This window comes from Rhinoraja longicauda, chromosome 6, assembly GCF_053455715.1.
Source record: "Rhinoraja longicauda isolate Sanriku21f chromosome 6, sRhiLon1.1, whole genome shotgun sequence".
NCBI lineage: Eukaryota > Metazoa > Chordata > Chondrichthyes > Rajiformes > Arhynchobatidae > Rhinoraja > Rhinoraja longicauda.
Genome location: NC_135958.1, coordinates 39,101,509 through 39,117,745, shown reverse-complemented (window position 1 = coordinate 39,117,745; position 16,237 = coordinate 39,101,509). Strand labels below are relative to the sequence as shown.

Sequence of the window (16,237 nt, the reverse complement as noted above, 5' to 3'; positions counted from 1 at the left end):
TCCAGTTATCTGGACTACAGCTCTTCCCACCCTGCCTCTTGCAAAGACACAATCCTCTACTGTCAATTTCTCTGCCTCTGCCGCATATGCTCCCGAGATGAGGCTTTCCATTCTCAGACATCCGAGATGTCCACTTTCTTTAGTAAATGTAGTATCCCAGGCTGTCATAGATGGATCCCTCACCCGTGTCTTCTCTGTATGCCGTAGTTCTGCTCTTGCTCCCTCTCCCCCAGATGGAACTAGGATAGAGTTGCCCTGGTCCTCACCTTTCACCCACCAGTCTCTGCATCCAACACATCATTCTCCAATGTTTCCACCACCTTCAAAGTGATCCCACCACCTGTCATATTTTCCCATCTCCACTCCTTTCCACCTTCCGTAGAGATCATTTCCTCCATAACTTCTTAATTCACTCATCTTTTTGCACTCAACCCCCCCCCCCCCCCCCTCCCAAGTAATTTCCTCTGCAACCACAGGTGATGTAACACCTATCATTGTACATCTTCCCTCACATCCATCCACGGACCCCAGCAGTCCTTCCAGGTGAAATGTTTACATCCTGCAAACTCATCTACTGCATCCAGTGTTTCTACTGTGGCCTCTTTTACATTGGTGAGACCAAGCATAGACTTGGCAACCATTCTACTGAACACTTGCATTCGGTCCACCAAGGCCTACTGGTTCTCCAGATTGCTAACCATTTTAACTCCTCTTCTCATTACCAAAAATGACCTTTCAGTTCTGGAGCTCCTCTATTGCCAGAGTGAGGCCTTGTGCCTCATATTCTGCTTGGGTAGATTATTACCGAACAGCTCCCTTCTCCCCCCCAACCACCCCCCCCCCCCCCTCCCTTCCCTGTTCTTTACCTAGACTCATATCCATTTCTTCTCCTGACCTCCCCTTCCACTGATATTCCTGTCTTTGCCCTCACGATTCTCACCTCTTCTTAGCTCACACCTTATGTCTCTTCATCCCTGGGCTTTTTCCAACCATCTGCCTATCACAGCTCCCCCCCCCGCCCCCCCAACCTCATCTATATGCTAAAACTATCATTTGTTTGTTTGTTCCTGAACTACAGCCAAAACGGTACACGGTAGCGCAACAATTTTAGGCCCGCCTTACTCACCGTCGTCCCTTTGGTGCTAATGGAAGAAGTTTCATTGAAATCGTTGTTATATTTTTTAAGTTATTCACATTTTAAAGTTTAAATCTATCTCCTAGGGAGAGATGGGGGGGTGGAGGGAGGGGGATGGAGGGAGGGGGAGAGGAGCGAGGATAGGGAGGGGAGGAGGGAGCGAGGGAGGGGGAGGAGGGAGCGATGGAGGAGGGAGTGAGGGAGGGGAGAGCAGGGGAGGGGAGGAGGGAGGGCGGGAAGAGAGGGTGCTGCACCAATGCAGGAGAGCTTTGGGCCCAACGGGTCCACTTGGTCTAGTATCCACTATAATTCACCAGGCTTCCTCCTGCCCCTCCAATCTTCCAACTTTCTTCCACAGTCCCACCACAGTTGTTCTGCTGAAGGGTCCCGACCCGCAACATCACCTGTTTCTTTTCTCCAGAGATGCTGCCTGACCTGCTGAGTTACTCCAACGTAGTGCCGTTTTTATTTTTTACATCAAGCCTGATTAATTAGGTCACACTATTAATACACATTAGGTGACTCTTGAGAAGAACAAATGCCGTTTTGCAACAGTGATTCACGCATTCAACCCTTACTGTAATTTGATATTTAACTATGGCTTCACTGTTTATTATTTGAAAAGTCTCCATGCCGGAAAACTTAGCTAATCTTGTAGTGATTTGATTGTCATTGATTTCCATGAATGGATGACATGAGTCACATTTTTAATTTTTGGATTCATTATAGGGAGATATGCCATGGGATGACAAGGAATTCCGTTATTTGGCTGTGGGAATAGCTGGCCTTTTCTCAGGGTTCATGTATTTCTACTACCGAGACCCAGGCAGGGAGATAACTTGGAAAGATTTTGTAAACTACTACCTGGCCCGAGGTGTGGTAAGTGATTTAAAAATCAGCCTTCTGCATTGCAAGAAGTACATGATATAATGGCATATGTACAACTTTCATTCCCCCTCCCGCCCCCCCACCTGTTTACTTACGATCAGCAGATCATGAACTATGGTGTTTATCCATTTGAATAAGGAGGCTCCAGGTTCACTTTCCTCCCCCTCATTTAAGCTGCGTGATCTCACTACACACAGTCCCTGCTTTTAATCCTGATTGCGAAGTATATTTTCGGCAAGGGTGCAACAGGGATCAATCACTATTTTGAACCCATTTCAACTGACAGGTACTTGAATGAATCCTTTTCTTTTTTTCTCTCTCCTACAATTGTGTCCTTTATATGATTTCATAGGACTTTTCTAGGTCATAAAATTTTTACTATTTCAATTTCCAGAAATCAGCTCCTGGTACAATTAAAGAACATGCAGATTAAAATTTGCACAATTTTACGAAGGCTTAATTGTTGCAAGGAATCTGCAAAAAAGTAGAAAATCCTTTGGGCCAAAGTTTTGTCTGACAGAAATCAGTGATAGGATGTAACAAGACAGTGATAGTGTCTCTGACAAAGTAATGGATTTGTGCAGTACCTGAACACTCTTCTGCATGACAGCATTTATTGCTGTGTAAGCTGACTTTGTTATCTTCACATTCTGATGAAGGATCAGAACCTGATACGTTAACTGTTTGTTTCTCTGTGGATACTGTCTGACTTGCTGATCATTTTCAGCAAATTTTACTTTTATGTCAGAGAAGTTTGTCTCTTTAGCACCCTGAGACAATCTTCTCAGAACTACAATATGGTTGGCAGCAAATGGTGGTCGGGCTCAGTGATGTGCACAGTTCCTTCTATTAACTGGGAGCTCATACCATTAAAAGCAACAAATTGTAGGAGATTTGCCAAGGCATAGCCCTACTTCCAAGTACTTTAGAAAATCCGGTGATTTGGACATTACTTGCACCAGACAGGTTTACTCTTTCATTTCAAGCAAGTATGAAGTTAATAGTGCCACACCAATGCAGGCAGCATATTGACTGGTAGTCCTGTTAATTTATATGTTAGTCTGGGCAGAGATGGAAGCAAAAGATTTGAGTGTGCTGGTAATCATGCCTGCCACTGATAGTGCTGTCCCTATGGTACAGGTTGGGTGCAAACGTCACTGCAGCAGGTGGAACAGATCTGTAAGCAGCTGATATGGAGTCCGCAGAGCCAATTCACTGCAGTCATTGACAGGTAGGTGTGCCAGGGCCTACAAATACTTTCCATTTTATCAAATTTCACAGCACAGAAGGAGACTGTTAGGTTAGTTGAGCCTGTGTTGCCTCTGAGAAAGCATTTGATCCTTCCAAACATTCCCTTTCTCCATGCATTTTAAATAGACTTGAAGATCTTTTTATTTTTCATGGAGATACCATGTTTGTCCTGTTGTTTCCTTATCTCCGTGGCTTACATTCATATAATCAGCTTCCACTTAAGATACAAAGTGATGTATTCAAACAAATCCTAGCATGAGGGTAAAAACTTAACCTACTAAAGAGCAAGGGCATGAACTCAACTGTACCTTCCAAATAGATGCACTCTGAGTAATATCAATGTTAATATTTTGAATGATGCTGAACATATCATATTCTTTATGTATCTTCATGATCCACAGAACAAAATAATGTCTCTACAGCATCTCTCTGATTCTGTTGTTCACATTGATTAATAATCAATAGTCTGGTTCATAAAAATATCAAAGAAGATTTGCATGAAATGTTAAATAAAATTGAAAAATTTCGAAATCCTTAGTTCAGGCCACTTTCTCATCCACATTGGGCCACTTTTATAGGGGCCAAATAATTTACAAACCCACGTGTCTTTGGGATGTGGGAGGAAACTGGTGCGTTTACAGGGAGAATGCAAACCACACAGACAGCACCCGAGATCAGGGTTTAACCTGGGTCTCTGGCGCTGTGAATTGAAGAATAGTTAGTATTCATGTATTATTCTCTAATTGAATATTAGTGAATAAAAGATATTTGCTTATACAATAATGAACATTAACTGAAATCTGCAATTAATATAACTGGTGAACTAATTTCCGTCCTTTCATTTAAATGAGGACATTTATTATCTTTCCTTTTAATAACCCATTATTTCTCATTAATTTTCCTCTCATGGTCGATGGAATGAGGAATCTATCACTGGCGTTTTGTGTTTTTAGTTGTCTCATTAAAGGCTCCATTGACCTGTTGATTACTTGCATAATTAGCCTCCTGCTGAAAATGAGTTGGGTTGATGGCTGTGCATCTCTAAGCAAGAGGTCCAGGCATGAATCCATTGACTAGGTAGAACTGCGTGCATCTCGGTCCTCAATAACCTGTCCCATCATGCAGAAAATTCAAGCTGCACTCTGCACTCATACCTTAGAATTGAACACTTAGAAAAACACGTCAGTCAGTGTCTCTGCTCAAAGGGGTTGGAAATATAACAAGCAATTTGTCTTTTGAAATCTGGTAAGCCTCATCCTGTTTGCTTTTTTTTCTTCTTGAATTTGGTCTGTTTGACTCTGGAGATTAGGAAACTTTTTTTTCCGCCGTTGCCTCTTTTAATAAAAATTGACATATTTCAATAAAAACTGAAATCTAGTATATTAATATCAGCAGTTCATGATATTGTAAAATATTGGTAGTGCAGATTTAAACTATATATGGGAGCCAAGTGATCCAATGATGGATCCAGTTCAGTCCTCCTTACTGCTGCTTACACCCCCCCCCCCCCCACAGGCTGATAAATCTCTAGCCCTGGACGAACTATATGGGATTGTAAATGAGCTGGAGAACTCCCATCCTGTGGCTGCGTTCATTGTTCTGGGAGATTTCAACAGAGCCAATATGAAGAAGGTTCTCCCAAAATACTTCCAACGCATCACTTTTCCCACTAGGGGAGAGCAGACCCTGGACCAGTGTTACCCCCCATTCAGAGACTGTTACAAGCCCCTCCCTCGCCCTGCTTTTGGTAAGGCAGATCACTGTTCCATTCTACTGCTGCCTGCATACAGGCAGAAACTAAAGCAGGAAAAAACGGTTTCCAGGGTGATATATAAATGGAACAATGAGGTTGATGAGGCCTTACAGGACTGCTTTGACACAACTGACTGGCAGATGTTTGAAGACGCAGCAGAAGGCAATATCAACGAATACACAGACTCTGTCGTAGGCTACAAAGGTAAGTGCATCGATGATGTGGTTCCAAAAGCCGCCATCTGCACTTACCCAAATCAGAAAGCCTGGGTCGGACGGGAAATCCGTGCTAAACTTAAAGCACGGACTACTGCCTTCAACTCAGGCGACCTCAACACCTACAAGGTAGCCAGATATGACCTCCGGAAGTCCATCAGGAAAGCCAAGAGAGACTACAGAAACAAAGTGGAATCTAACTATTACAGCTCGGACTCCAGACGCATATGGAGTGGATTACGCTGCATCACAGACTACAAAGGGAAAAACAGGAGCACTGTTCAGCCGTCCGCATCGCTCTCGGACGAGCTTAACACCTTTTACGCCCGGCTCGATGCAGACAACACAGCGCCCACCATGAGTCCACAGGTGTGCAGAGGGACTACCACACTGTCCTTACAAACGGCAGACGTGAGGCGATCCTTCAAAAAGGTCAACGGCCGCAACGCTCCAGCACCAGATGGTATTCCAGGGCGGGCCCTCGGAGCGTGTGCTGATCAACTGGCAGAGGTGTTCACCAACATCTTCAACCTCTCTCTGAGTCAGTCTGTGGTTCCCACCTCCTTCAAAGCATCCATCATCGTTCCTGTTCCAAAGAAACCAGTAACCTCCTGTTTAAATGACTACCGTCCTGTCGCACTGACATCAGTCATCATGAAGTGCTTCAAGCAACTAGTCAAAACTCACATCTGCTCCTCCCTCCCTGACACCTTGGACCCTCTTCAGTTTGCAAATAGACCAAACAGGGCCACGGACGATGCCATCGCCATGGCAATACATACTGCGCTCACCCACCTGGACAAAGGAAATACATATGTGAGAATGCTCTTTATAGACTACAGCTCAGCATTCAACACTATTATTCCCTCAAAACTCGTCCCCATGCTCCTTGATCTTGGACTGGAGACCTCCATCTGCGGATGGATATTCAATTTCCTGACGGGCAGGCCCCAGGTGGTGAGAATTGGCAGCCACACCTCTTCCTCACTGATCCTCAACACAGGCACACCACAGGGCTGTGTGCTCAGTCCTCTCCTGTACTCCCTGTTCACGCACGACTGTACTGCTAAGCACAGCTCAAACAGCATCCTAAAGTTTGCTGACGACACGACCATCTTGGGCCTCATCACAGACAACAATGAGACGGCCTACAGAGAGGAGGTAAAGGCACTAAACAGCTGGTGCCAGGAAAATAACCTCTCTCTCAATGTCAGCAAAACTAAAGAGATGATGGTGGACTACAGGAGACGGGGGGGAGTGGACACCTCCCCATCCACATCGGTGATGCTGAGGTTGAAAGGGTCAGCAGCTTTAAGTTCCTCGGTGTGCACATCACTGAGGACCTTTCCTGGACACTGCACACGGACACAATAACAAAGAAGGCCCACCAGCGGCTCTTTTTCCTGAGAAGACTGAGGAAGTTTGGCATGAACGCCAGCATCCTCACAAACCTCTACAGATGCACCATCGAGAGCCTGCTGACGGGCTGCATTACAGTCAGGTACAGGAACTGTTCTGCCCACAGCCACAAATCACTACAGAGAGTGGTGAAGACAGCACAGCACATCACTGGCAACTGTCTCTCTCAGGACATTTTCTACCGGCGGTGCCTGCGGAAGGCACGCAGCATCATCAAGGACCACAGCCACCCAGCACGCAGGCTGTTCTCCTTGTTACAGTCAGGCAGACGATACAGGAGTATGGCTGCGTGTACCACCAGACTTAAGAACAGTTTCTACCATCTGGCTTCTGAACTCATGAACACATTTCAAATCATATATGTTGATTATTTTTAATATTGTCTTTTTACCTATTTTTAATATTGTCTTTTTACCTTACTAATGTCATTTTTTAAATCTTATTTATCTTTGGAATATTACTGTTGAGGTGACCCGTTGTCTTGTCAAATACATTTCATTGTACAGTTGACCCTGTACCAACCAACATATGACAAATAAATTTTATTATTATACCAACAGGTCACATGAAACAAAAGCTTGATAATCCTGTTTAGGCAGGATTCTGATCTACAGGCATCTAGTCTGTGGAACCTGTGGAAGTTTGCTTCACACCATTAGCTCGGCCAAGCACATATACCAATTGTCCACGTGTGTGGTTCCTCTTGTACTGAGCTATATTACCATTGCTGTAAAATAGACTGTAAGCTAGAATGTAAAAATTGTAAATGGTGTGGTAACATTGTTGGTTGGAACCTGTAAATACAGCTGTATGTTTATCATACTTTCATGAAAGTATTAAGGTGTTAAGTAATCACTTGCCATGCCAATAGACAAACCAGCCAATAATAGCCTAAATACATATGCTGAAATCTGTACTTTGTGATTTATATTGTAGGTGGTTGATGCACTGGTTTTAAATTTCTAGAATTCCTTAGATTCGGAGAAGGTGCCATTCGTCATATATATAGTGAATGTAACTTTTTTTTTTAAAGAGACAAACCAAGAAACTATAAGCCAGTAAGTTTAATATCTGTCATATGCGGACATTTAGAATCGGTTAATAAAGGCATTTTAACAATGCATTTAGAAAAACTCAAGTACCTTCAACACAGTTTTCCGCAGTTTCTTTTTTGGTGGTTCATGCAGGAACTTGGAAAAGTTTGCATTTTAATTCTAAATCCAGTATCTATAGTATATTCGGTACTATAGTTCTCCAGAATGTTAAAGCATTATATTAATTTCAATTTGATCATTTTCTTGTAGTGGGAATAAATCTTAGTTTAATTTACTGTCAGAGTCTTTTAAATCAGTTTATTTCTCATTTGAGGTTGATCGCCTAGAAGTTGTCAACAAGCAGTTTGTTCGAGTGATTTTCAACCCAGGAACCAAAAGTGATGCTGTAAGTTGTCTAATCTTTTTTCTCTTTTTTTCTTATTGATAACTATAAATTGTTATTGCTTGACTACACTTCTTCCCACCCTGTATCCTGCAAAAAGTCTATCCCCTACTCCCAATTTCTACGCCGCATCTGCACCCAGGATGAGGTGTTTCACACTGGGGCATCAGAGATGTCCGCATTCTTTTGGAAACGGGGCTTCCCCTCTTCCATTATAAATGAGGCTCTCACTAGGGCCTCCTCCATATCCTGCAGCTCCGCTCTTCCTTCCCCCTCCCCCCCATTCGTAACAAGGATAGAGTCCCCCTTGTCCTCACCTTCCACCCCATCAGCCAGCATACACAACAAATTATCCTCCAACATTTCCGTCACCTCCAACGGGATCCCACTACTGGCCACACCTTCCCATCTCCTCCCCTCTCTGCCTTCCGCAGAGACCGTTCCCTCCGTAACTCCCTAGTCCACTCGTCCCTACGCAAACCACCCCCTCCCCAGGCACATTCCCCTGCAACAGCAGGAGATGCAACACCTGTTCCTTTACCTCCCCCCTCTACTCCATCCAAGGACCAGTCTTTCCAGGTGAGGCAGAGGTTCACCTGCACCTCCTCCAAACTCATCTATTGCATCCGCTGTTCCAGGTGTCAACTTCTCGACATCGGCGTAACCAAACGCAGGCTCGGCGATCGTTTCGCTCAACACTTTCGCTCAGTCCGCCTTAACCAACCTGATCTCCCGGTTGCTCAGCACTTCAACTCCCCCTCCCACTCCCAGTCTGACCTTTCTGTCATGGGCCTCCTCCAGTGCCATAGTGAGGCCCACCGCAAATTGGAGGAACAGCACCTCGTATTTCGCTTGGGCAGCTTACAGCCCAGCAGTATGAATATTGACTTCTCCAACTTTAGGTAGCTCCTCTGTCCCTCTCTTCCCCTCCCCCTTCCCATTTCTCCCACTGTCTTCCTGTCTCCACCTATATCCTTTCTTTGTCCTGCCCCCCCTGACATCAGTCTGAAGAAGGGTCTCGACCCGAAACGTCACCCATTCCTTCTCTCCGGAGATGCTGCCTGACCCGCTGAGTTACTCCAGCATTTTGTGATACATTCGATTTTTATTATCATCTGCAGTTATTTTCCTATATAAATTGTTCTTTTTCCCTTTCTCCAAATCAAGTTCCTGCACTCTCTTAAATGTGCCGGGACCCTGAGTTGTGCACTTCCTTGAAATTCTGCAGGGCTCTGGTTACTGTCCTCCCTTTAAACTTACTGGGTTTGCTGGAAAAATTATTATGCTATTTATTACACCTCTTCAGAAAAAGCAAAGTAAAGGAGCATTGAGGTATTAATAGGACATCCAATTGTGCAAAAGATCTACCAGTCTAACACCACCAGAGTCCCTAATGTATTGATTAACAGAGGTTTACTGTATGTGATTTGTTCAAACTATGGTGTTTTGGAAAGAACTGCAGATGCTGGTTTAAATCTAAGGTAGACACAAAATGCTGGAGTAACTCAGCGGGACAGGCAGCATCTCTAGAGAGAAGGAATGGGTGACGTTTCGGGTCGAGACCCTTGTTCCTTATGGTGTATTGATTAGTTTATGGCAGTCAAGATGACGAATACTGCTTTACTGGGGATTTCTTTCAAGCTTGTTTACATCAAGCACTCCTGCTGTTACATGATCCCAGATAGCGCATTGACAGATGTACTCAAAGTTTCTATCAAGAAGTGCAAGGTCTCCACCGAAGCATGAGTGCACTGTAAGTGAAGAAGGGTATTCGGGATATTTTTGAGAACTTTGAGTTAGACAATAGGTGCAGGAGGAGGCCATTCGGCCCTTCGAGCCAGCACCGCCATTCAATGTGATCATGGCTGATCATTCTCAATCAGTACCCCGTTCCTGCCTTCTCCCCATACCCCCTGACTCCACTATCCTTAAGAGCTCTATCCAGCTCTCTCTTGAATGCATTCAGAGAATTGGCCTCCACTGCCTTCTGAGGCAGAGAATTCCACAGATCTTGCATGGAACTCCTGCACTGGTGGCAGAAGGTGCAGATCACCTCTCAAGCTTCCCACTGACATACGCCATCTGCTGAAGAGTAAACAACAAGAAGGTTGTTAGCTAAGCTACAAAACTGGAGTGCAAGCAAGTCATCCAGCATGAGTGATGTCTAAGAAAGAAAAGGAAGGATATCCTTTGGGATTCACCTTGATGCTACCCAAGTTCGTTTCATATAAAACATGACTTAATGAAGCAATGGCATTTGACATAAATCTCAAGAACAGTGTGTAAAGTGACTATTTTTCAGTTTCCTCAAATCCTGTGTCTTCAATTTTTGAAAAATAATTCAAATTTTAAGGGATTGAGTTTGTGTGCACCTATCAAATAAAATGTTTTGCATGCAAAATGATTGCACGGTAAAAAAAATAAAGTGACACGAGGAGAAAGAAATTCACACAGCAGGTGCTTGTGGTAGGGAATGCCACAGGAGGCAGTGGAAGCAATATAACATTTAACAGGCAGCTTGGTAAGGAGCTGAAAGGAAATAAAATACAGGGTTAAAGGAAGAGGGTCAATTAGGGGGACTAGGTATATTTCTTTTGCAAAGACCCATTACAGATTTGACAGGCTTAATGTTCGGCACTGTAACAAATTCTGTGATTGTCCTGAAAAGAGAATCAAAGCGCCTATTTAGAACTGATGTTCTTTCTATCGTTGTAGAGGGAATAATCTAATCCTAGTTAAGCTTTTTAAATCGAAAGCCATTTAAAAGAATTTGGAAAAGAATGGAGCAAAATAGCTGGATGTAATTTCTTTCAAGTAAAATTCCATTATATTTTCAAATTGGGTATTATATGTATATACATGTTACAGAAGTGTTTACTAATCTAATGTTTGGTCGTCGGTTATCAGAGCTACGTATGGTTTAACATTGGAAGTGTGGATACATTCGAGCGCAATTTGGAAACTGTGCAACAGGAAATAGGAATCGAACCTGCAAATCGTGCTGCTGTAGTGTATAACACAGAAAGTGATGGGTGAGCAGGAAATTAAATATACATTTGTGCTGCTTCTGGTCCTTTAAGATGCATGTCGCTGTCGGTGTATGTAAAGAAAATATGGGCATTATCAAATGGAACTAGTGAACGAGCTGGCATCATACTATTCAAAGAGTGGCTCATAGAAACATAGAAAATAGGTGCAGGAGGAGGCCATCCATTGTCATCATGGCTGGTCATCCATAATCAGTAACCCGTGCCTGCCTTCTCCCCACATCCCTTGATTCCACTAGCCCCTAGAACTCTATCTAACTCTCTCTTAAACCCATCCAGTGATTTGGCCTCCACTGCCCTCTGTGGCAGAGAATTTCACAAATTCACAACTCTCTGGGTGAAAAAGTTCCTTCTCACCTCAGTTTTAAATGGCCTCCCCTTTATTCTAAGACTGTGGCCCCTGGTTCTGGACTCCCCCAATATTGGGAACATTTTTCCTGCATCTAACTTGTCCAGTCCTTTTATAATTTTATATGTTTCTATAATATCCCCTCTCATCCTTCTAAACTCCAGTGAATACAAGCCTAGTCTTTTCAATCTTTCCTCATATGACAGTCCCGCCATCCCAGGGAGTTCGTGAAGCAATGCACTACAACATTCAGGTCACCACTTAAATGATTATTTTCTCTGCTTTTCGCCAGTTGGATCTATAATTGATTCCTGAAAATGCAATGTGATTTAACCCTTAAACCATCTTCTGGGATGTTCAGTTGGCTCCACTGGCTTCTCAAGGATAAATAGGGATGGGCATCCATATCAGGTCCCTCCGGTGATCTTCTAAGGTCCGAGTGAACAATAATTATGTTTTCTCTTCCATTATGTGCATTTCAAATATTTTGTTTCTTTAATATCATAATAGAAACAGAAAAATAGGTGCAGGAGTAGGCCATTCGACCCTTCGAGCCAGCATCGCCATTCAATATGATCATGGCTGATCATCTAAAATCAGTACCCCTTTCCTGTTTTTTCATCATATCCCTTGATTCCTTTAGCCCTAAGAGCTAAATCTAACTCTCTCTTGAAAACATCAAGTGAATTGGCCTCCACTGCCTTCTGTGGCAGAGAATTCCACAGATTCACAACTCTCTGGGTGAAGAAGTTTTTCCTCATCTCAGTCCTCAATGGCCTACCCCTTATTCTTAAACTGTGAGCCCTGATTCTGGACTCCCCCAACATTGGTAATATTTTCCCTCCACTTGCACTCGCTTTTTTTCACACCTTCATCCTTCATTTCTTCTTCAAATTGTATTGATTTGCGTGCTCACCTCTTATACTTCTATGATGAAGAGAGGTTACTCCTGGAATGTGGATTTGACTACTATCTTTAAAAATGCTGACTACCCTGCCTTGCATTTCAAACATTTTTAAAATTAAAGTTCATTGCCAGAAAATCTAGCTTAAGTTAGAGCCACCATTTTGTCTCTGGTCTTTTGTTGAATGTACATTTTTGTTCTGTTTTCAGTTCATTCATGTTAAGTATATTCCCCACGCTGCTGCTGATTGGTTTTTTACTCTATACACTGCGGCGAGGTTCTATGGCAGCTGGTCGTGGGGGACGAAGTGGCGGACTCTTTAGTGTTGGGGAAACAACGGCAAAAATGCTGAAGGATGAGATTGATATCAAATTCAAAGATGTTGCAGGATGTGAAGAAGCTAAATTGGAAATAATGGAATTTGTCAACTTTCTGAAAAACCCTAAGCAGTACCAAGATTTAGGGGCCAAGATCCCAAAGGTATGATCACAAGATTTTATACAAAACTATGTTGGTAACCGAAAGTCTGTTCGAGGCAAATTCGGATTCTTTCTTACAAGAATTTTCCAATCATTGCTCTTTATTTACGAAATATGTAGAGATTCTAGTGTCCTCAATGTCAAGTCAAATCAATTTTATTTGTATAGCACATTTAAAAACAACCCACGTTGACCAAAGTGCTGTACATCAGTTCACGAACTAAGAACGAACATACAATGGCACACAAACATAACAGCACATACATAAACAATTCACAGCGCCCCCTCAGAGGGCCTCAAACGCTAGGGAGTAGAAATAGGGAGTAGAACTTTGAGCCTGGACTTAAAGTTCTGAAGGGGAGAGGGATGCTGTTCCACAGTCTAGGAGCTGCAACCGCAAAAGCGCGGTCACCCCTGAGCTTAAGCCTAGACCACGGGATAGTCAGTAGCCCCAAGTCGGCCTTGCAGTGCTTGACAGCACTGGGCTTCTACTCGCTGGAGTTTAGAAGGTTGGGGGGGAGGGGAGCTATGGGGCCATGGTTATGGGGAGAAGGCAGGAAAATGGGATTGGGGGCAGGGATCAGCCATGATTGAATGGCGGAGTAGACTCGATGGGCCGAATGGCCTAATTCCACTTATAACTTGTGAACTTGTGTGAAAACCTGTACTATGTTACAAACCTTTATAGGGCCCTGGTAAGACCACATCTGGAGTATTGTGCACAGTTTTGGTCTCCTAATTTGAGGAAGGACATCCTTGTAATTGAGGCAGTGCAGCGTAGGTTCACAAGATTGATCGCTGGGATGGCGGGACTGACATATGAGGAAAGATTGAAAAGACTAGGCTTGTATTCACTGGAGTTTAGAAGGATGAGAGGGGATCTTATAGAAACATATAAAATTATTAAAGGACTGGACAAGCTAGATGCAGGAAAAAATTTCCCAATTTTGGGCGAGTCCAGAACCAGGGGCCACAGTCTTAGAATAAAGGAGAGGCCATTTAAAACTGAGGTGAGAAAAAACTTTTCTACCCAGAGAGTTGTGAATTTGTGGAATTCTCTGCCACAGAGGGCAGTGGAAGCTAAATCACTGGATGGATTTAAGAGAGAGTTAGATAGAGCTCTCTGGGCTAGTGGAATAACAGTATAACAGTATAACAGAGCTTTATTTGTCATTCGGTACCGAGGTACCGAACGAAACTACATAGCAGTCATAAAAAAAAGAACACAAGACACATAACCCCAACACAAACGTCCATCACAGTGATTCCAAACACCCCCTCACTGTGATGGAGGCAACAAAACTTCCACTCTCTTCCCCACGCCCACGGACAGACAGCTCGTCCCCGACCGACCCGCACAGTCCCCGCAAGGGGATGGAAGTCCCCGCGGCCGAATCGCACCGGGCGCTGAAACGTCTCGCGGCCGAGCCGGGCGATGAAAGGCCCCGCGACCAAGCCTTGCGCAGCTAAGTCCCGTGGCCGAGCCGCACCGGGCGATGTTAAGTCCCGCGGCCGAGCCGCACCAGCGATGAAAAGTCCCGCGGCCGAGCCGCACCGGGCGATGTTAGGCCCCGCAGCCGAGCTGCACCGGGCACTGTTAAGTCCAGCGGCCGAGCCGCACCAGCGATGTAAAGTCCCGCGGCCAAGCCGCACCGGGCGATGAAAAGTCCCGTGGCCGAGCCGCACCGGGCACTGTTAAGTCCAGCGTCCAAGCCGCACCGGGCGATGTAAAGTCCAGCGGCGGAGCCGCACCGGGCGATGTTAGGCCCCGCAGCCGAGCCGCACCCCGCGCCGTGAGGAAGAGAAAAGTTTCCCCCACCCCACCCACACCACCACCCCCCACACATACACAACCAAAAAAAAATACAAAAACCATCCCAACACCGACACACAACAAAATAAAAAGGAAAAAAGACGAACAGACTGCTAGCGAGCCGCAGCCGTTAGGCGCCGCCACTTCCGCTGTGGGGGGATAGGAGATTGGTCACGGATCGGGGTGTGGGTGAGTAGACGGGCAGCGGAGTTTTGAATGTATTGAAGTTTAGCCTACTCCAGCTCTATTATGGATGCTCATTTTGTAAAATTTCACAAGATGCAGCCTGCTTACCCTCAACCTACTAGTGAGGGATTAGAATAAGCATAGAAACATAGAAAATAGGTGCAGGAGGCCATTCGGCCCTTCGAGTCAGCACCGCCATTCATTGTGATCATGGCTGATCATCCCCAATCAATAACCCGTGCCTACCTTCTCCCCATATCCCTTGGATAAACTTCAATACATTCAAAACTCCGCTGCCCGTCTACTCACCCACACCCCGATCCGTGAACATATCACCCCCGTCCTTTACAAACTCCACTGGCTCCCCATCCCCCAGAGAATCCAGTACAAAATCCTCCTCATGACCTACAAAGCCCTCCATAACCTGGCCCCATCCTACCTGACCGACCTCCTCCACAGGCACACTCCCACCTGCACCCTCCGCTCTGCTGCTGCCAATCTCCTATCCCCCCACATCCGGACCAAACTCAGATCCTGGGGGGACAGGGCTTTCTCCATCGCTGCTCCCACCCTATGGAACTCACTACCCCAAACCGTCAGAGACTCCTCCACACTCACCACATTCAAAACATCACTGAAGTCTCACCTGTTCAGTACTGCCTTCAACCACTGAAGGTCACCTCACCTTCTGCCTCCTTTCTCTGTTCGTTTACTTATTTATCTATTTATTCACTTCGCTATGTTCTCTAAATCCCTGTAAAGCGTCTTTGAGTATATGAAAAGCGCTATATAAATGTAATGCATTATTATTATTATTATTAATACTTCTAAAGTATCTCCCAAGCACTTCCTATGCAATGATGTCTTAGGCTGATAGTTGCTGTATTGATGCCATTGATTCATTTTGTCACTCCCTCATTTTGATATTTTATGGATCTTAACAAATAGAATATTAATTCATTTAAAAAAAACCAAATTATTTTAATTACCTTTCAACTTATGGAAACAGTTACACTGTGCAAATGTATGATTATAGCATTTCTAATTTTGTACAAGCTCAGTGTATGGGTTGTGTGCATGCCCAATTTATGTGATAATGTTTGCAAAATCATATCAAAAATGCTCTCTTATTTCTGGAGATTTTAGAAATTGAAACTTCACTGATTTCCTAACAGCCTGTGGTAATACTCATTTGCTGCAGGGTGCTATCCTGTCTGGACCACCAGGAACTGGGAAAACACTATTGGCAAAAGCAACTGCTGGGGAAGCAAATGTTCCTTTTATAACTGTGAATGGCTCTGAATTCCTAGAGATGTTTGTTGGTGTTGGACCTGCCAGGGTAAGAACTATAATTTTGCATG

The 16,237-nt window shown here is 44.3% G+C and overlaps 1 protein-coding gene across 1 annotated transcript in view; it reads left to right on the top strand.

Annotated features, from left to right (window-relative positions):
* The window catches only part of LOC144594399 (mitochondrial inner membrane m-AAA protease component AFG3L2-like), a 41,682-nt gene that overhangs the window by 9,574 nt on the left and 15,871 nt on the right, over positions 1-16,237 (top strand). The window contains exons 5-9 of the mRNA XM_078400841.1: positions 1,865-2,014; positions 8,030-8,101; positions 11,006-11,130; positions 12,608-12,878; positions 16,078-16,215. Of these exons, the coding sequence (XP_078256967.1) occupies positions 1,865-2,014; positions 8,030-8,101; positions 11,006-11,130; positions 12,608-12,878; positions 16,078-16,215 (756 nt within the window). The remainder of the gene's footprint in view (positions 1-1,864; positions 2,015-8,029; positions 8,102-11,005; positions 11,131-12,607; positions 12,879-16,077; positions 16,216-16,237) is intronic.